This window comes from Musca domestica, unplaced genomic scaffold (assembly GCF_030504385.1).
Source record: "Musca domestica strain aabys unplaced genomic scaffold, Musca_domestica.polishedcontigs.V.1.1 16, whole genome shotgun sequence".
NCBI lineage: Eukaryota > Metazoa > Arthropoda > Insecta > Diptera > Muscidae > Musca > Musca domestica.
In genome coordinates this window covers 16394612-16412159 of record NW_026712219.1, presented here as the reverse complement: position 1 = coordinate 16412159, position 17548 = coordinate 16394612, and the positions used below count along the sequence as shown (strand labels likewise).

Below are 17548 nucleotides of genomic sequence, written 5' to 3'. Positions count from 1 at the left end.
AAATAGGCTAAAATCATCGACATACCGAATATCGGAGGGTACCGTTATATGGGGCATATACGGTATCGTGGACCTATATAGACAATTCTCCTTCAAGGGGTAAAGTGCCCACAAAGAACTCCTCGAGTGGATTTTCAGACCATTCTATTAGAAAATGTGGCTAAAATCATCAAAATACAGAATATCGGGGGTACCGTTATATAAGGGCTATACGATATCGTGGACCTATATAGATAATTCTCAACCGTGGGATATAGTACTTACAAAGAACTCCTTGTGTAGAATTTTAGACAATTGCATTGAAAAATGTGGCTAAAATCATCAAAATACCGAATATTGGGGGGTACCGTTATATGGGGGATATAAGATATCGTGGAACGATATAGCCCATCTTCGAACTTTACCTGCCTCCAGCCAAAGAGAGATCTGGGCAAAATTTTATCTTTCTATCTTAATTCGTTTAGCTTGGAGCGTGATTGCAACAGACGGACAGGGTTAAATCGTCTTAGAATTTTACGCTGATCAAGAATTTATATACTTTGTTGGGTCTAAAATGATTATTTCGATGAGTTACAAACGGAATGACGAACTTAATATACCCTACATACTATGTATGTTTTATATTAAATACTAAACTAACTAAAAAAGCTGTAAGTTCGGCCGGGCCAAACTTTGAATACCCTCCACCGTTTGGAAGGAATTTGGCAATTTTCAAAAAAAAAAAAATATAATCCGTTAAAAATTCTGTTAAAATCTTAAAAAATACCGATTGTAGCTGTTCTATTAGGGTCTATACGACGACGTGGGCCTGCAAAGGTAACTTTTGTTATACGCCATAACAATATTCAAATGTGAAAATTGAAAAAAAATCCTTGAATAATGAAGCTAAGATCATAAAATATCGAATATAGAGAGGTACCATAGGGGTTATATCAAAACGTGGACCTGCGCAGACACTTTTCTGTCATAGGCTGTAGGATCCATTGCCAACTTCAAATACCAAATTTGAAACGATTCCGGTGAATAATGTTATTGAAATCACCAAAATACCGAAAATAGGGAGGTACCATTATATGGGGGCTATACCAAAACGTGGACCTACATGGCCCATTTTTAATACCAAAAGTCCTGCAGACATAATAAACATTTGAGTAAAATTTTATCAACCTACTTCATCTCATTCGGAAGCTAGAGTGTTTTTTTTACAGACGGATAGACGGACGAACATCGCTAAATCGACATAGAATTTTATTCTGACCAAGTGGGGTCTAAAATGTAAATTTCGAGGTGTTACAAACGGAATGACAATCTTAATATACCCTCCATACTATGCTGTATAATAAATATCTAGGGTATAATAAATTAATTAAAATGTTTACCCTTTATTTGGATGGTACCGAAAGAGTGGGCAAATATGTTCTATTTCCCATATGACACAAGTCTGATGTAATTATTGCGACGTTGCAAGTTTACATTACATCGACTACATCCTCCCCTTTATGTCAGCTAGTTGTACATATTTTAATTTCGATCTAAGTTTCACAATAATATTGGGGTATACCAAGTTTGGACCAAAACGGTTACTCCTTTTGAGAGTTATAGTGCCTACCAGTCAGACGGTCGGGTGGACGGACATCCTATATCGACTCCAAATGACCTGGCACAGATTTGGTCCAAACAAACCTAGGGTCTAAAACCGTTATTTCGGTGAAGCGTATGTAGCGTATGGCTCCACCATACTATGGTGGGTATATTAACTTTGTCATTCCGTTAGTAACTTCTCGAAATACTCATGTCAGACCCAACATAGTATATATATTCTTGATCAGCGTAAAATTCTAAGTCGATTTAGCTTAGATGTCCGTCAGTCAGTCTGTCTGTCCGTCTGTCTGTTGTAATCACGCTATCTTTCGAACGAATTGAGGTAGAAGGCTGAAATTTTGCACACGTGTTTATTTTTCGAGTATGAAGGTTAAGTTCGTAAATGGTCCACGTTTTCATATAGCCCCCATATAAAGTTACCTCCCGATATTTGGTATTTTGATGATTTTAGCGACATTATTCACCGGAATTGTTTCAAATTTGGTATTTGAGATTCGTAATGGATACTACAGCATATGACAGAAAATTGTCCGTGCGAAATTGTCTTTGTATAGCCCCATTTAACGGTACCTCTCAAAATTCGGTATTTTGATGAATTTAGCGTAATTATGTACCGGAATTGTTTCAAATTACGTATTTAAAGTTCGTAATGGGAACTACAGTCTGTTACAGAAAATTGTCTATTCAGGTCCAGGTCTTCGTATAAATCAGTACCTCCCTATATTCGGTATTTTGAAGAGTTAAGGTACAATACCCACTGAAATTGTTTGAGATGTCGTATTTGACGTTCGTAATGGATGCTATAGCCCGTGACAGAAAATTGTTTATGCTGGTTCAGGTCTTCGCACAGCTCCGATATAACGGTACCTCCCTATATACGATATTTTGATGATTTTAGCTACATTATTCACCGTTTATTTCAAGTTTCGAATTTGAATTTGGTAATGGCTTAAGACAAGCCAGGCCTATGTAGGTCCACGTCGTATAGACCCCAATATAACGACTATATTCGGTATTTTCAAAATTTTAACAGAATTTTTTAAGGATTTTATTTTTTGAAAATTTCCAAATTAGTTTCAATTGCTGGAGGATATTTAAAGTTCTACCCGGCCGAATTTATTGCTTTTTAACTTGTTATTAACAAACCCTGTTATAAAGATGGTAGAGATCGGGCCAATCCTTTTGGTACCTCCCCCACGAAGAGTCAAAGTTTTGAATAACTAAAATCCGAAATAAACATACGGTTCTCTTCACATTTTACACATTGCATTATTTCTACTAACACAAGATCTGCTGTAAAGAGGGAAAAATTGGTATCGGTATCTGGTACCTTCGCCATAAAGGGTTAAAATTTGTATATTCATGAAGCTCATAAAACGCGAAATTAACATCCAATTCCATTCAGACTTGGTACATCTCAATATTTCTATCAACACAAGATCTGTCATAAAGATGGTAGACATCGGACCCTTTCTTTAAAAAACAAAACGCTCAAAGAAAGCCAGATAGGCATCCAAATCTCATCAAATTTCAAACATCCAAATATTTTTGCTATCGCAGGATCTGTTGTGAAGATGATATATATCTGCGAACCCCTTCTGATACCTCACACACAAAGGGTCACAATTGATTATAACTTGCTATATCTAAATATTTCTCTCCACCAGAAACTTGAGATGAACATGGAATTTATGATTTTGCATAAAATTGGATATGAACATTAGATTTTCTTGTAATTTTGCCCATAACAATATTTTTATCTACATTAGATTAAGTATAACCAGTAAAGAAAGTCTTAAAGTCGGGCGGGCCGACTTTATGATACCCTACACCATTTTGCTAATTAAGTAGAGCTCCACATAACAATTAAAAGTTTTTATGGGAGAATTCAATCATACACGCTATGATTATAATTATAATTTAAAGTTCAAAGGACTAAATATGCCGAAGCATTTGTATCTTTTAAATTCGGACTTGTATTGCCCATTTGGTGCACAATTAATTTGAAATCGGATAAAGATATATATGTGAGCTTTATCCAAATCTGAACCGACCTCGATAAAATTTGGCAAAGATATTTCTGAGCTGTATTTGATATATTTCCCTGAATATCGTTGTTACGGAGTGGGTAACGAATCTGATATACTAGCTTCTAGAATCAATTCGGTCGTAAGTGCCAAATTCCATCCCATTTGGACAAATATTAGACGTTTGGTCCACAATAAAAGGTAAATCGGACGAAGTTATATATGGGAGCTACATCCAAATCTGAACCGATCTCGATAAAATTTAGCAAATGTATTTCTGAGCTGTATTTGATATATTTCCCCAAATATTGTTGTTGCATAGTGCATATTACGGCGGCGGTGGACAAAAATAACAAATCGGATGAACAATATATATGGGAGCTATGGCTATATCTGAACCGATTTCGATCAAATTTGGCATACATATTTTCAGGCCTAATTTGGATGTATATGCCATACAATTCGGGCTGATATTACACGTTTGGTGCACAATAAAAGGCAAATCGGACGAAGATATATATGGGAGCTATATCTAAATTTTTACCGATTATCTCCAATTTCAATAGGGTTCGTCCTTGGCCAAACAAAAGATCTTTGCAAAATTTCATCTGGATCGGGCAATAAATGCGACCTGTACTTTGTTTGCAAAAATACATTGACAGAGGGACGGACGGACGGACATGCATAAATCGACTCAGAATGTGATTCTATGCAGATCATCAAAAGGAACTATGGGTCTAACCCGTTTCCTTCTGCCTGTTACAAATAAATGCACAAAGACATAATACCCTGACCACCTTGTGGTGTAGGGTATAAAAATGGAGTAGTTCGGTCGACTGCACCTGGCACCTCAGGCTCATTTTAACATTTTCAAAAAATTAAGGCATATCTCATATCAAGTTTAATCTTAATCAAGTTTAATGAAGGATATAACCTATATAATAAAAACCTGGTACGATGCTATATTTATTTCATATTTAATTAGGTCCGATACGAAATGGAAAATATTGGTCCATTCCTACGGAGCCTACACCATAGAGGATCAAAAATTTGAAATTTGAATCATAATAGAAGTCAAAATATATTTGAAAAATCGATTGACGGTATACGACTGATACTTTGTAACTCGTTACACTTTTTTATTGTACACATAATTTAAAAAAAATCAAACTTATTGATACTTGAAATAATTCTATTTTGGGGAAAAATTGCATTTTCAAACTCAACTACTGTGACATATTCGAAATACTTCTAATTACATAAATCATTAAAACTAAGATTAAAAACAATTGTGTAAATATGTAAAATAGAGTTGTCTTATTCGACTTTTGATCCCCGGGCCTGCAGAAATGTAAACATCCTATAGGCAATCATCATGGTCTGAAAACAGAACAAATATATTTAATAAAAAAAAATTCTAGAATTTATTTTAACATCAATCAACACTTACCCCTCTAAAGTGAACCATGTCAATGCTAAACAAATTATAGCCACACAAAGTAAATGGTCTGCTGGCGAATAACAAAAAATGTACGACGAATTTACGATATTCCAATGTCGCATCGTACCAGTTTTGCTCAAATATAACCTGGCTCATGTTGGTGGTCTGAAAATTAAAACATATAAATATTACAGCAGATAGTAGAATAATCTAAAATGATATTCTTCATTTATTTCACAACATACCACATTTTCAATCCGCGAACCCTGATAACAATTATCGAACGCAAATGCCACCTGAACAAAACATGGAAATATGAATAAAGTGATGGCGATAACATCATCCGTATTCGCTATCAAATAGATGTGGAAACAAATCGACGCACCACTAATGAGATCGGTTAGAAAGAGTGGTAGATTGAAGGTATTTCGAAGTTTGTTACCCAACCTAAGAATTAAAAAAAAAAAGATTTGTTAGTAGAATGTAAGTTTAAATTTTGGGGTTTCGTGTTATATACATGACCACATGAATGCTATTTATGAAGTATACAGGGTGAGATGAAAAAACTGCAACCAACTTCAGACGGCTGTCATTTCTAAGCCTCTCCTCCGGCAGCATTTGAAATTATTCCAGTGAAAGCTTATTATATTGTTTACAAGCGTACAAAGTCATTTTGGTGAGAATTTTCCAGACAAAAATGTTATTCGTGATGGAATTCAAGCGTGATAGTGTGATTTCTTTTTATTTAGCTGGAAAACCACAAATGGCTATCGATAGAGCACTCCAGCATTTAAATATGAATAAATCCTTTGTGTCTCGTACCATCGCTCGTTACCGTGATACTGGTAGTGCAGCCCGACCTTAAGGAAGTGGACGGAAAAAAACAGCAGAAATGGTTCGAAAAGTAAAGAAGCGACTTGATCGAAACCCGCGTCGCAGTGGCCGAAAAATAGCTCGTGAGCTGAACATATCGCAATATTCCATTCGGCAAATATTGAAAAAAGAGCTCGGGGTAAAGCCAATGAAATTCCAAAAAGTTCAAGAACTTAGACCGCAACAGAAAGAAAATAGATTAAAAGAGCTAAAGAGTTTTGTCGCTTATCCAAAAGTGGTGAACTGCCGAATTTGGTTTCTCCGATGAGAACACATTCGTTGTTCAGCAATTTGTATACAAACAAATGATCGTGTTACTGTCAAAGAGGTCAGATCCAAGGTCTCTTTGGATGAAATCTGTGTCAGGGCATTTGAGGTCAATCTAGCGATTTCCGATTGTCCGTCTGTCAAAAAAATATCAAAAATTTCAAAGAAATTAAATTATCTTATAACAAATAAAAAACAGTAATTACCGTTAATTGGGGTCTATATGAAGACGTGGACCCGCATACAATTTTGGTCATAGGCATATACGAAACATTGAAACATTTCCGGTGAATAATGTAGCAAAAATCATCAAAATACCGAATATAGGGAAGTATAGTTATAAGGGGGCTATATGAAGACCTGAACCTGCATACGTAATTTTTTTTTGTCATAGGCTGTAGTTAGTACATTACAAACTTCAAATATGAAATTTGAATCATTTCCGGTGAATAATGTCGCAACAACATCAACATTCCGATTATTAAGAGGGGTCTAAAATGTATGTATATTTCGAGGTGTCTCAAACGGAATGACAAATTTAATATACCCGCCATACTATGGTTGAGAGTATAAAAAGCTAGGATATTGAATATAGTTGCACTTTGCACACAGCAATATTTGAATAAGATATCGGCCACTACTCGTCCTCGGATCTTTTACATTTTTTAAATTTTCGGATTAGGATTCCTCGGAATGCGTAGATATATATCTCCTTAGATATACAGTGTCTTCCACAATATTGGTGAAAATATACAAGGATTATTTTGGTCGAAAAATGTGTCCTTCAAGGGAGCCACTAAGGACTTCTTTTTGGTCCTTTTTATACCCTACAACACTATGTGTGGGGGGTATTATAAGTTTGATTGGGCCAAAAATTATGTAACACCACGAAATATTGGTTTCCCACATAGGAAAGTATATATGGATCTTCTATCTCGCCGAGCTGAGTCGATCTAGCTATGTATGTCTGTTCGTCTGTCCATGTTAATTTGTAATCACTCTACAGGTCGCAATTATGGCCCAATCTTCACGAAATTTAGAATGGAGGTGGGGCTAGGGTCAGAATAGAACCCTATTTCTTTTTGAGACGATCGCATAATATTTAGGGGTTGAAATGGACCAAAAACTGAAAAAAATCCTGATTTTGCAGTTGCTCTACGGGTCGCAATTATAGACCAATCAAAGCGGAAGTTAGCATGGGTCTAGAGCTTATGGCTGGGCAGAAGCCTTCCAATTTTGATGGTCATAGGGTTATATTTAGTGGGTGAAATAGGCCACAACATTTGTGTTAAATAAAAGTCAAATTTTCCATTAAACCGCGAATATTTTTAATTCCGGCGAAATCACAAATTGACGAACAGGTCAAATCTGACCGTTACGTAGATGCCGATAGTAATATCGGATATATATACCGAAATATATACAAAGTATATATACAAAGGAAGGGGATGTTAGCTAGAATGCTTATATCTCAAGAATGACTGGACCGATTTTGAAAAATTTTGTCAACTCAGAATGCCCTGTTGACATAAAAGAATAAAATCTAAAAAAATCGCTTAAAAATGCCAATAATAATGTAGATTTTGTAATATTTTGTGTCATATTTTTATTTTTTCATATTTTTTATCGCATGTGATTTTTTCAATTTGACTTATAATATTGAAGTGTATATTTTTGTAATATTTTTTCACCTTACAACACAGGTTGGGGTTATTATATATAGTCTGCAATTATCGTCAGATTTCACGAAAATTTTCACAAGGGTAGGGTTAGGCTCAGAAAGGCTAAGTCTATTGTTTTCAAAGATGTCCGCAATATATTTAGGGGTTGAAATGGACCAAAAACTAAAAATGTTCCTGATTTTGGAGCCCTTATAAAGGTCACAAATAGAAACCAAAAGACATGAAATCTCGCATGAAGTTAAAGTTTAGGAGAGCGGGTAGAATGGGCCACTACTTTTGTGTGGAAAAATGCCAGCATTACTTAAAGGCGACATTCGAAATACGCGAAAGGCGAACTTCTGGCTTTTTATGCTGATTTTGTTGACGAATATAGCCAAATATCATAGGCAAGCAAATCATATAGATAAGTCTAAATTTGGAGACACAGAAAGGCCCCTTGCTTTTAGAGATGATTTGAAAATATTTAGGGGTTCAAATTAACCAAAAACGGAAAAAATATTCCTGATCACACAATTGAAGCCAATAAACAGGCCTGAGAAAATAGGTAAGCACAGGGAAGAATTCTGGCATTTTGAATGACCATTGGATTATATTTAGCCTTAAAATGGACCACAAAAACTAACAGCACGACGGAGTGCATAAATATTTGGAAAATGTCCCTGGTCAAAACGCTAAGGGTAATATCTGGGCAGTGCTTCGTGACATAATTTCAAAAGCGAAATCTTCCAAAATGGATTTGGACATGAGGGGGCTTCTAACATATTGTAGTGTTGTATTGTATCATATGGTCGGCCCCGCACGACTATAGCCTTTGCTTACTTGTTTGAATATTCCGAATATGAGGAGGTACCGTTATATTGGGGCTATACGAAGACGTAGATCTGCACAGACAATTTTCTGTAATAGGCTGTAGTATCCATTACGAAACTCAAACACCAAATTTGAAACAATTCCGGCGAATAATATCTCCAGTTTTACAATGCAATAGTAATCTTATTTCCAAATTTCAGCATTCCATTAATATTTATGAATTCAGCTGTATCAATTCACCCAAATAGAAATTGAACCAAATTTGTTACAATTTAGTACTTATCGTGTACATAAGTTTAAATTTCCAAAGAAATCGGAATTTCTTTTCAGGCTTAGAGTGAAATTTTATAAAGAATATTTTTGTCTTTGAAGTCATCCTTCTAAAATGATGCTTTGTGGTAGAATTGTGCATAAACTCATAGGATGTACTTTTTAAAACCCTTAAATGTATTTTTAATATTTATGAATTCCTGGCGTTTAGGTAAGATTTCGACTTTCGATGTACTCTGGAACCTATAGCAGAATTTAGATATATAAATGTATGGTTTGGTTTGGTTTGGTATTTTTCCAACTTACCTCAATACATGCTGATGATATTTGATAATCTCCACAAGATCATCATAGAATTTCTTGCTCTTTTCCACATCCATTGTATCCTTGGCATTTAATCGCGCCAATTCCGTATTGACATATTCAAAATGCATTATAAATTGAGCCACTGTCACAGTGTAGATATGATCCCAGGTAAATAGGCAATTTATGCCAAATAACGTTAATATGGTTTCCGAAACATACATATACGGATAAGTGGTGGGATTCTCTTTCAAGTGAAAGGGAAACCACGAAGCATGTTGATGATATTCATCCAGCAGCGGCTCGCCACTATTCGGATCGTAAAAGACAATATATTTCAGCAAAGGTATTCCAATAAAAGCCGACAGACCCACAACAGCATAGGCAAAGAGAAACCGATGACGTATCAACAGATAACGTGCCAGCTTATGACAATTCATACGATTCTGCAGCAGGCGGGTGCGTGGAAATATCTTGTCCAAATCATTGGTCAGATCCAACATGCTCTTGTGTTTGAACATCACAAATATGCCGCGTATCAAACACAAAAATGCAATGCTCCACACTGCCCCGATTTGCTTCGCCTCACTTAGGCGCTGAGCTCGAATTTCGAATATGATTTTCAAAACATTACAGGCACAATCCACAATCAATAACGTTAGAGCGGCATACAACAGCCGAAGTGATTCGAAGCGAAATGGTTTGTTTTGATTTTCACGACGAAAATCTAAATAAATAATTCTCGTATAGCGCTGCGAGGGTTGTAGCTTAAGCAGAAATTCATCCAACGTATACAGGCGATGTTTTTCCATAACCGGTAACGGACTGAAACTAAAAAGACTTGTTGAGGTTTTTTGAAAAATTTCACATTTCAAATAAGTATGTAGTAACAAGTGTGTAGACCTCTTTTACCACCTCTTTAATGTCAACGATCGTTTAATAGCAGAAAATTATCCAATGTCTGGCGAAATTGGAGAATTTTTTATACAAACATTGCCCCTCCGCCCTTTCTTTTGATAGAGACATTATTGAAAATATTAAAAATACAATCAATTAAGGGTTATAAAAGTGTAATGTAAACAACTGGGTGGAAGAACACACACACTCGGTCACATTGACGAAAAATGTTCAAATATTTAAGCTAAGTGTACTTGATGTGATAGTGTGTCAATGTCAGATTTAATATGAATTAATAATTAAATATCTATTGATTTTTAAGGCAAATATTAGAAAATATTAAAATATCGAAAATATCGATTTGAAAGTATTTTATGCCCTCCACCTCCAATTCCTGAAATTTTGGGTTACAGTTATATAAGCAACAAGTAAAAAAGCTGTAAGTTCGGCCGGGCCGATCTTTTAATACCCTCCACCATTTAATACAAATTTGGCAATTTCCAAAAAAAAAGAAATAAAATCCGTTAAAAATTCTGTTAAAATATTAAAAATACCGAATGCCTATACGACGACGTGGACCTGCATAGGCAACTTTAGTCATAAGTTATCACAATATTTAAATGCGAAACTTGAAGAAAAATCTGTTTATAATGTAGCTAAAATCATCAAAATACCGAATATAGGGGTACCTTTATATGGGGGCTATACGAAGACGTGGACCTGCACAGACAATTTTCTGGCATGGGCTGAAGTATCCATTACGAACTTCACATGCGAAATTTGAAACAATCCCGGTAAATAATGTCGCTAAAATCATCAAAATACCGAATATCAGGGGGTACGGTATATGGGGGCTATACGAAGACGTGGACCTACATGACCCATTTTCTGCTTTATGCTGCAGTATCTATTACAAACGTCAAATACCAAATTTGGAATGATTCCGTTAAATAATGTCGCTAAAATCATCAAAATACCGAATATCGGGGGGTACCGTTATATGGGGGCTATATGAAGACGTGAACCTACATGGCTCAATTTTTGACTTAGGATGTAGCATCCATTACGAACTTCAATTACCAAATTTGAAACGATTCCGGTAAATAATGTCGCTAAAATCATCAAAATACCGAATACCGGCGGGTACCGTTATATGGGGGCAATACGAAGACGTGGACCTGCACAGATAATTTTCAGTCTTAGGCTGTAGTATCCATTACGAACTTGAAATGCCAAATTTCAAACAATTCCGTTAAATAATGTCGCTTAAATCATCAAAATACCGAATATCGGAAGGTACCGTTATATGGGGGCTATATGATAACTTGGACCTACATGGTTCATTTACGAACTTAACCTGCCTACTGGCAAAATATACACGTCTGCAAAAATTTAGCCTTCAATCTCAATTTGTTCGAAAGATAGCGTGATTACAACAGACAGACGGACAGACAGACAGACACACAGACAGACGGACATAGCTAAATCGTCTTAGAATTTTACGCTGATCAAGAATATATATACGTTGTTGGGTCTGACATGAGTATTTCGGGGAGTTACAAACGGAATGACATAATTAATATACCCTCCATAGTATGGTGGAGGGTATAAAAACCTACAAAAAAAAGGATATAATTGATTATAGCTCATACAGTAGGGAAATACCATTACTAGGGGGGGGGATGCTGTTTCCCCTCGATTACATAGTGCAACACAAAAAATAATTACAGAGGAAAATCCCAACAGATTGTGAAAGATTGGAATTTTTTATCGCAATATATCCTAAATAGAGGGGGCAAGTTCACACCCATCTCAACCCCCACTTTTTTTTTAAATTTCCGGACTAATTTTCCTGAAAACTCTAGATTTCAACTTAAGTTCACGTAGGCATTTGTGTCATTAAAATCTATCAGATTTGAGCTGATATTACACTTTTCAGGCACAAATAACGTGAAATCGTATGACGTTAAAAATGGAACTATATACAAATCTAAACCGATCTCTATAAAATTTGGCAATTGCATTTCTAAACTGTATTTGATATATTGCATATTACAGATGTGAAGAAAAAAATAACAAATCGGATAATCTATATATAGGGGTTATAGCTATATCTTAATCGATTTCCACCAAATTTTACATACTTGTTTCTAGGCCTAATGTGGTTATGGTTACTTTCGAATTTGGCTTAATATTACATATTTGTTGCCCAGAAAATTGGCAAATCGGGCGAAGATATACATATATGGGAGCTATATACAAAATTATGACAGGGTTTCTCCAATTCAATAGTGACATTGGCCCAAACAAATTATTTGCGCAAAATATCAACTCGATCGGGCAATAAATGCGACCTGAACTTTGACCACAGTGTGGTGTAGGGTATAAAAACAAGGTTTATTAAGGCCCAAAATATTAATCCTATCGCGATTTTTTTAAATATGTTAAAAACCTTGATTTGACTTAAGATAATTGATTGAGAATGTTTCTGGATGTAATTTAAAGATCTCTATTAAATTTCAAATTTCTAGCCTAGGGGTAGCTTTGTATAAGGTCAAAACTATATACAGGTCTTAACAACGTTTGGCCTAAAGCCCTGGAATTCCTTTTTCGTTTTCGATATGAAGGTGAGTACTATCAAGTTCTCTTAGGGCTTTTAGACTACCCAGACTACTATTGTTTTCAGAAATAAACGAGTTTTTTATTAACAAAAATATATTTTAAAAATAACTTAAAAAGCAGTAAGTTCGGTCGGACCGAATTTTAAATACCCTCCACCATTTGGAACGAATTTGGAAATTTTTTTAAAAAATAAAATCCGTAAAAAATTCATTTAAAATCTAAAAAAATACCGAATATACCCTTATATTGGATTCTATATGAAGACGTGAACCTGCATAGGCAACTTTTGTCATACAAGCCATATTCAAATTCGAAACTTGAAATAAACGGTGAATAATGTAGCTAAAATCATCAAAATACCGTTATACCGGAGCTATACGAAGACCTAGACCTGCATAGACAATTTTCTGTCACAGGCTCTAAATAGGTAATTTGAAACAACTACGGCGAATAATGACGCTAAAATCATCAAAATACCGTTATATGGGGGGCGATACGAAAACGTGTAGTATCAATTTCCGTTATATGGGGGCTATACGAAGACGTGAACCTTCACAGACAATTTTCTGTCTTAGGCTGTAGTATCCATTACGAGCTTCAAATATTAAATTTGAAACAATTCCGGTGTTTAATGTCGCTAAAATCATCAAAATACCGAATATCGGGAGTTACGTTGTATGGGGGCTATACCAAAACGTAGACCTACATGGCCCATTTTCAATACCAAAAGTACTGCAGACATAATATACATTTGAGTAAAATTTTATCAATCTTCTTCAATTCCTTCGGAATCGACATAGAATTTTATGCTGATCAAGAGTATATATACTTTGTGGGGTCTAAAATTTATGCTTTGAGGTGTTACAAACAGAATGACAAACTTAATATGAAGGGTGTAAAAAAATCGGATGAATAATGCAGCTAAAATCATCAATATACCCACACTAAGCGTCAAATTTTGAATAATTAAAAATGCGAAATAAGCATCCGATTCTCTTAAAATTCCACACATCCCAAAATTTTATTTACACAAGATCTAATGTGAAGGTCCACTACTTCTCGTACCTACCCCACAAAAGGTCAAAATGTTCAATATTTATATCACTCATTATTTGCAAATAAAGTTGGCGAGACTTGGTTACCTGAGATCTGATGTGTATATAGAATTTATCGGCTCACTCCATCTGGTGCCCACTATTAATAATTCCAATTATACAATTATTCGTATTGACTTGGAAATAAATGTTAAATTTTCTGATTCCAATATATTTTTCAGTTTAAGATGAAATGAAATACTTCGGTCCACTATATCTGGTACATCACGCACATTTTTACATGTTCCAAATATTATTACATTAATAATGTAAAGAAGAATGAAGTTGTCCGAGTCTTGCACATTTATGTCAGACTTAGGTCAGACACGAAATGGACAACATTGGTCCTTTCCTTTGGAACCTCCCCTAAAGGGTCACCATTTTATATATTTAATATATTTAAATAAACGAACACTGCTATTTTTATACCCTGTACCATTCACAGTTGGGAGGGTATATTAACTTTATCATTCCGTTTGTAACTCTTCGAAATATTTATAATAGACCCTAAAAAGTATATATATCCTGGATCAGCGTAAAATTCTAAGACTATTTAACCCTGTCCGCCTGTTGCAATCACGCTATCTTTCGAACGAATTGAGATAGAAGGATAAAATTTTGCATACATGCATATTTTACCAGTACGTAGGTTAAGTTTGTAAATGAGCCATGTAGAACCACGTTTTCGTATTGCCCCCATATAACGGCACCTCCCGCTATTTGGTATTTTTATGATTTAAGCGACATTATTTACCGGAAGTTTTATTTTAAAAATTCGTATTTGAAGTTCGTAATGGGTGCTACAGGCTATGACAAAAATTTTTGTATGCAGATCCTCGTCTATGTATAGTCTCCATATAACAGTTTTCGTTTATGTGGTAGTTTCCGGAAGTTTTTTGAAATTTTTTAAGTTCCTTCCAAATGGTGTAGGGTATTTAAAGTTCGGCCCGGCCGAACTTAGCTGTTTATACCCTACACCACAAGGTGGTCAGGGTACTATGCCTTTGTGCATAACAGATATAGAACTATAGTTCCTTTTGATGATCTGCATAAAATCACATTCTGAGTCGTCTGTCCATGTATTTTTGTGAACAAAGTACAGTTCGCATTTATTACCCTATCTAGATGAAAATTTGCACAAATCATTTGTTTGACCCAAGAACGAGCCCTATTGAAATTGTAGATAATCGGTCAAAATTTATATATAGCTCCCGTATAGTTCGTCCGATTTGCCTTATCATATCAGCCCGAATAGCATGGAATTTTGCACATACAACCAAATTAGGCCTGAAAATAAATATGCCAAATTTGATCGAAATCGGTTCAGATATAGCTATAGCTCCTATATATATTGTTCATCCGATTTGTTATTTTAGTCCTCCGTAAGCCGTAATATACACTCTGTAACAACAATATTTTGGGAAATATATCAAATACAGCTCAGAAATACATTTGGTAAATTTTATCGATATCGGTTCGGATTTCGATATATCTCCCATATATAACATCGTCCGATTTACCTTTTATTGTGCACCAAACGTCTAATATTTGCCCAAATGGGATGGAATTTGGCACTTACTACGAATTGAGTCTAGAAGCTAGTATGTTAAATTTGGTGAAGATCGGTTCAGATATAGCTATAGATCCCATATATATTGTTCATACGATTTGTTATATTTGTACGATATTCAGGGAAATATATGAAATACAGCTCAGAAATATCTTTGCCAAATTTTATGAAGATCGGTTCATATTTGGATATAGCTCCCATATATATCAAATGGGCAATACAAGTCCGAGTTTAAAAGATACAAATGCTTCGCCATAATTAGCATGTATGATTGAATTCTCCCACCAAAACTTTTAATTGTTATATGGAGCTCTACTAAATTAGCAAACTGGTGTAGAGTATCATAAAGTCGGCCCGCCCGACTTTAAGACTTTCTTTACTGGTTTTTTACTTGTTATTCACTTAAAGCCTGTAATGTTAATTTTTAAGCGATTATATCATTTCTTACCTTTGTTAAGATAAATCTGTGTAATAATCTGTGTAACTACCGGTAGTTAGATTACGAGCGCGTATTACAGTCTACCAATTGACTTTGACTTTTGAACTGGATCAGTCTTCATTTAAATACCACTGAAGCCAACTGTGAACGATACATAGTTTCGTCTAGTCACCTAGTAAGGCTGAATAAATTATCACAGTAAACTTTTAAACTATAATATGAAATTTAACAAGCAAAAAGGGACTATGTTCGGCCGGGCCGAAGTTTTAATACCCTCTACTACGTGGAAGGAACTTGAAAGATATTTAAAAATTCTTAAAAAATACCGTTTAAACGAAAACCGTTATATTTGGGCTATACGAAGACGTGTACCAGCAAAAGTATTTTTTTTTTGTCATAGGCTGTAGTACCGATTTTGAACTTCAAATACGTAATTTGAAACAATTCCGGTGAATAATGTCGCTAAAATCCGAATAAAGGGATGAACCGTTATATGTGGGCTATACGAAGTCGTGGACCTCCAGACACAATTTTCTGTCATTAAGAACTTCAAATATGAAACTTGAAACAATTCCGAAGAATAATGCCTCTAAAATCATCAAAATACCGACTGTCGGGAGGTATCGTTATATATGGGCTACACGAACTTGCATTTTTTGTTATAGGCTGTAGTGGTAGTTACGGACTTTAAATACCAAATTGGAAACAATTACTGTATATAATATCACAGACATGCGGACATCGCTAAATCGCCTTAGAATTTTACGCTGATAAAGAATATATACATACTTTGTTGGGTCTGACATGAGTGTTTCGAGGAGTTACAAACCGATTGACGAATTTAATAAACTCTCCATAGAATGATGGAGGGTATGAAAATTAAAATTATCACAATAATTATTTACAATGATCCTGTAGATTTTGATTATGGCCAGTAATTAATTGATAGATGTAGTTCGCACTATAAACGTGTCAATTTTGACACATGCTCGCGGAAGCGGGATGACAAAGTGTTTTTGCATTGGGAAGAATATATTAAGGAATAATTTAAGTATGAATATATGTACGGAAAATTCCAGAAAAAAGAAGGAAATAGCAATAGTCGGGGGATCGAATTTTTAATACGCCATACCAATCTGGATATTAAGCAGAGGCGTTGGGAACATTTTTATATGTACACTGACTAACGTCCGTAACCTTGTTTATGCTTTACGACCTAGTAAAAAGTAACAAGTAAAAAAGCAGCTATGTTCGGCTAGGCCGAACATTGAATACCCTCCACCATTTGAATGGAACTTTAAATTTTTCAAAAAATTCCGAAAAATACCGTTTAATTGATTACCTTTATACGGGGGTTATACCTGCATAAGTAATTTTCTGTCATAGGCTGCAGAACCCATCAAATTATTAAAATACGAAATTTGAAGCAATTCCGGTGAATAACGTTGCCAAAATCATTAAAATATCGAATAAAGGGAGGTGCCGCATAAAATATGCACTCTGTAACAACAATATTTGGGGAAATATATCAAATATAGCTCAGAAATACATTTTCTAAATTTTATCGAGATCGGTTCAGATTTGGATATAGCTCCCATATATAACTTCGTCCGATTTACCTTTAATTGTGCACCAAACGTCTAATATTTGC

At 35.0% G+C, this 17548-nt stretch overlaps 1 protein-coding gene across 1 annotated transcript; it reads right to left on the bottom strand.

The window, feature by feature from the left end:
* Positions 1-4824: 4824 nt before the first annotated feature.
* On the bottom strand, positions 4825-15976 carry LOC101895710 (odorant receptor 88a-like). Its single transcript, XM_005179070.3, has 5 exons — positions 15907-15976; positions 9279-10106; positions 5316-5517; positions 5080-5235; positions 4825-5009 (listed from the first exon to the last, which is right to left on the bottom strand). The coding sequence occupies exons 2-5, from the start codon at positions 10085-10087 to the stop codon at positions 4947-4949; spliced, it is 1230 nt and encodes a 409-aa protein (XP_005179127.1). The 5' UTR covers positions 10088-10106; positions 15907-15976; the 3' UTR covers positions 4825-4946.
* Between the last annotated feature and the right edge of the window lie 1572 nt (positions 15977-17548).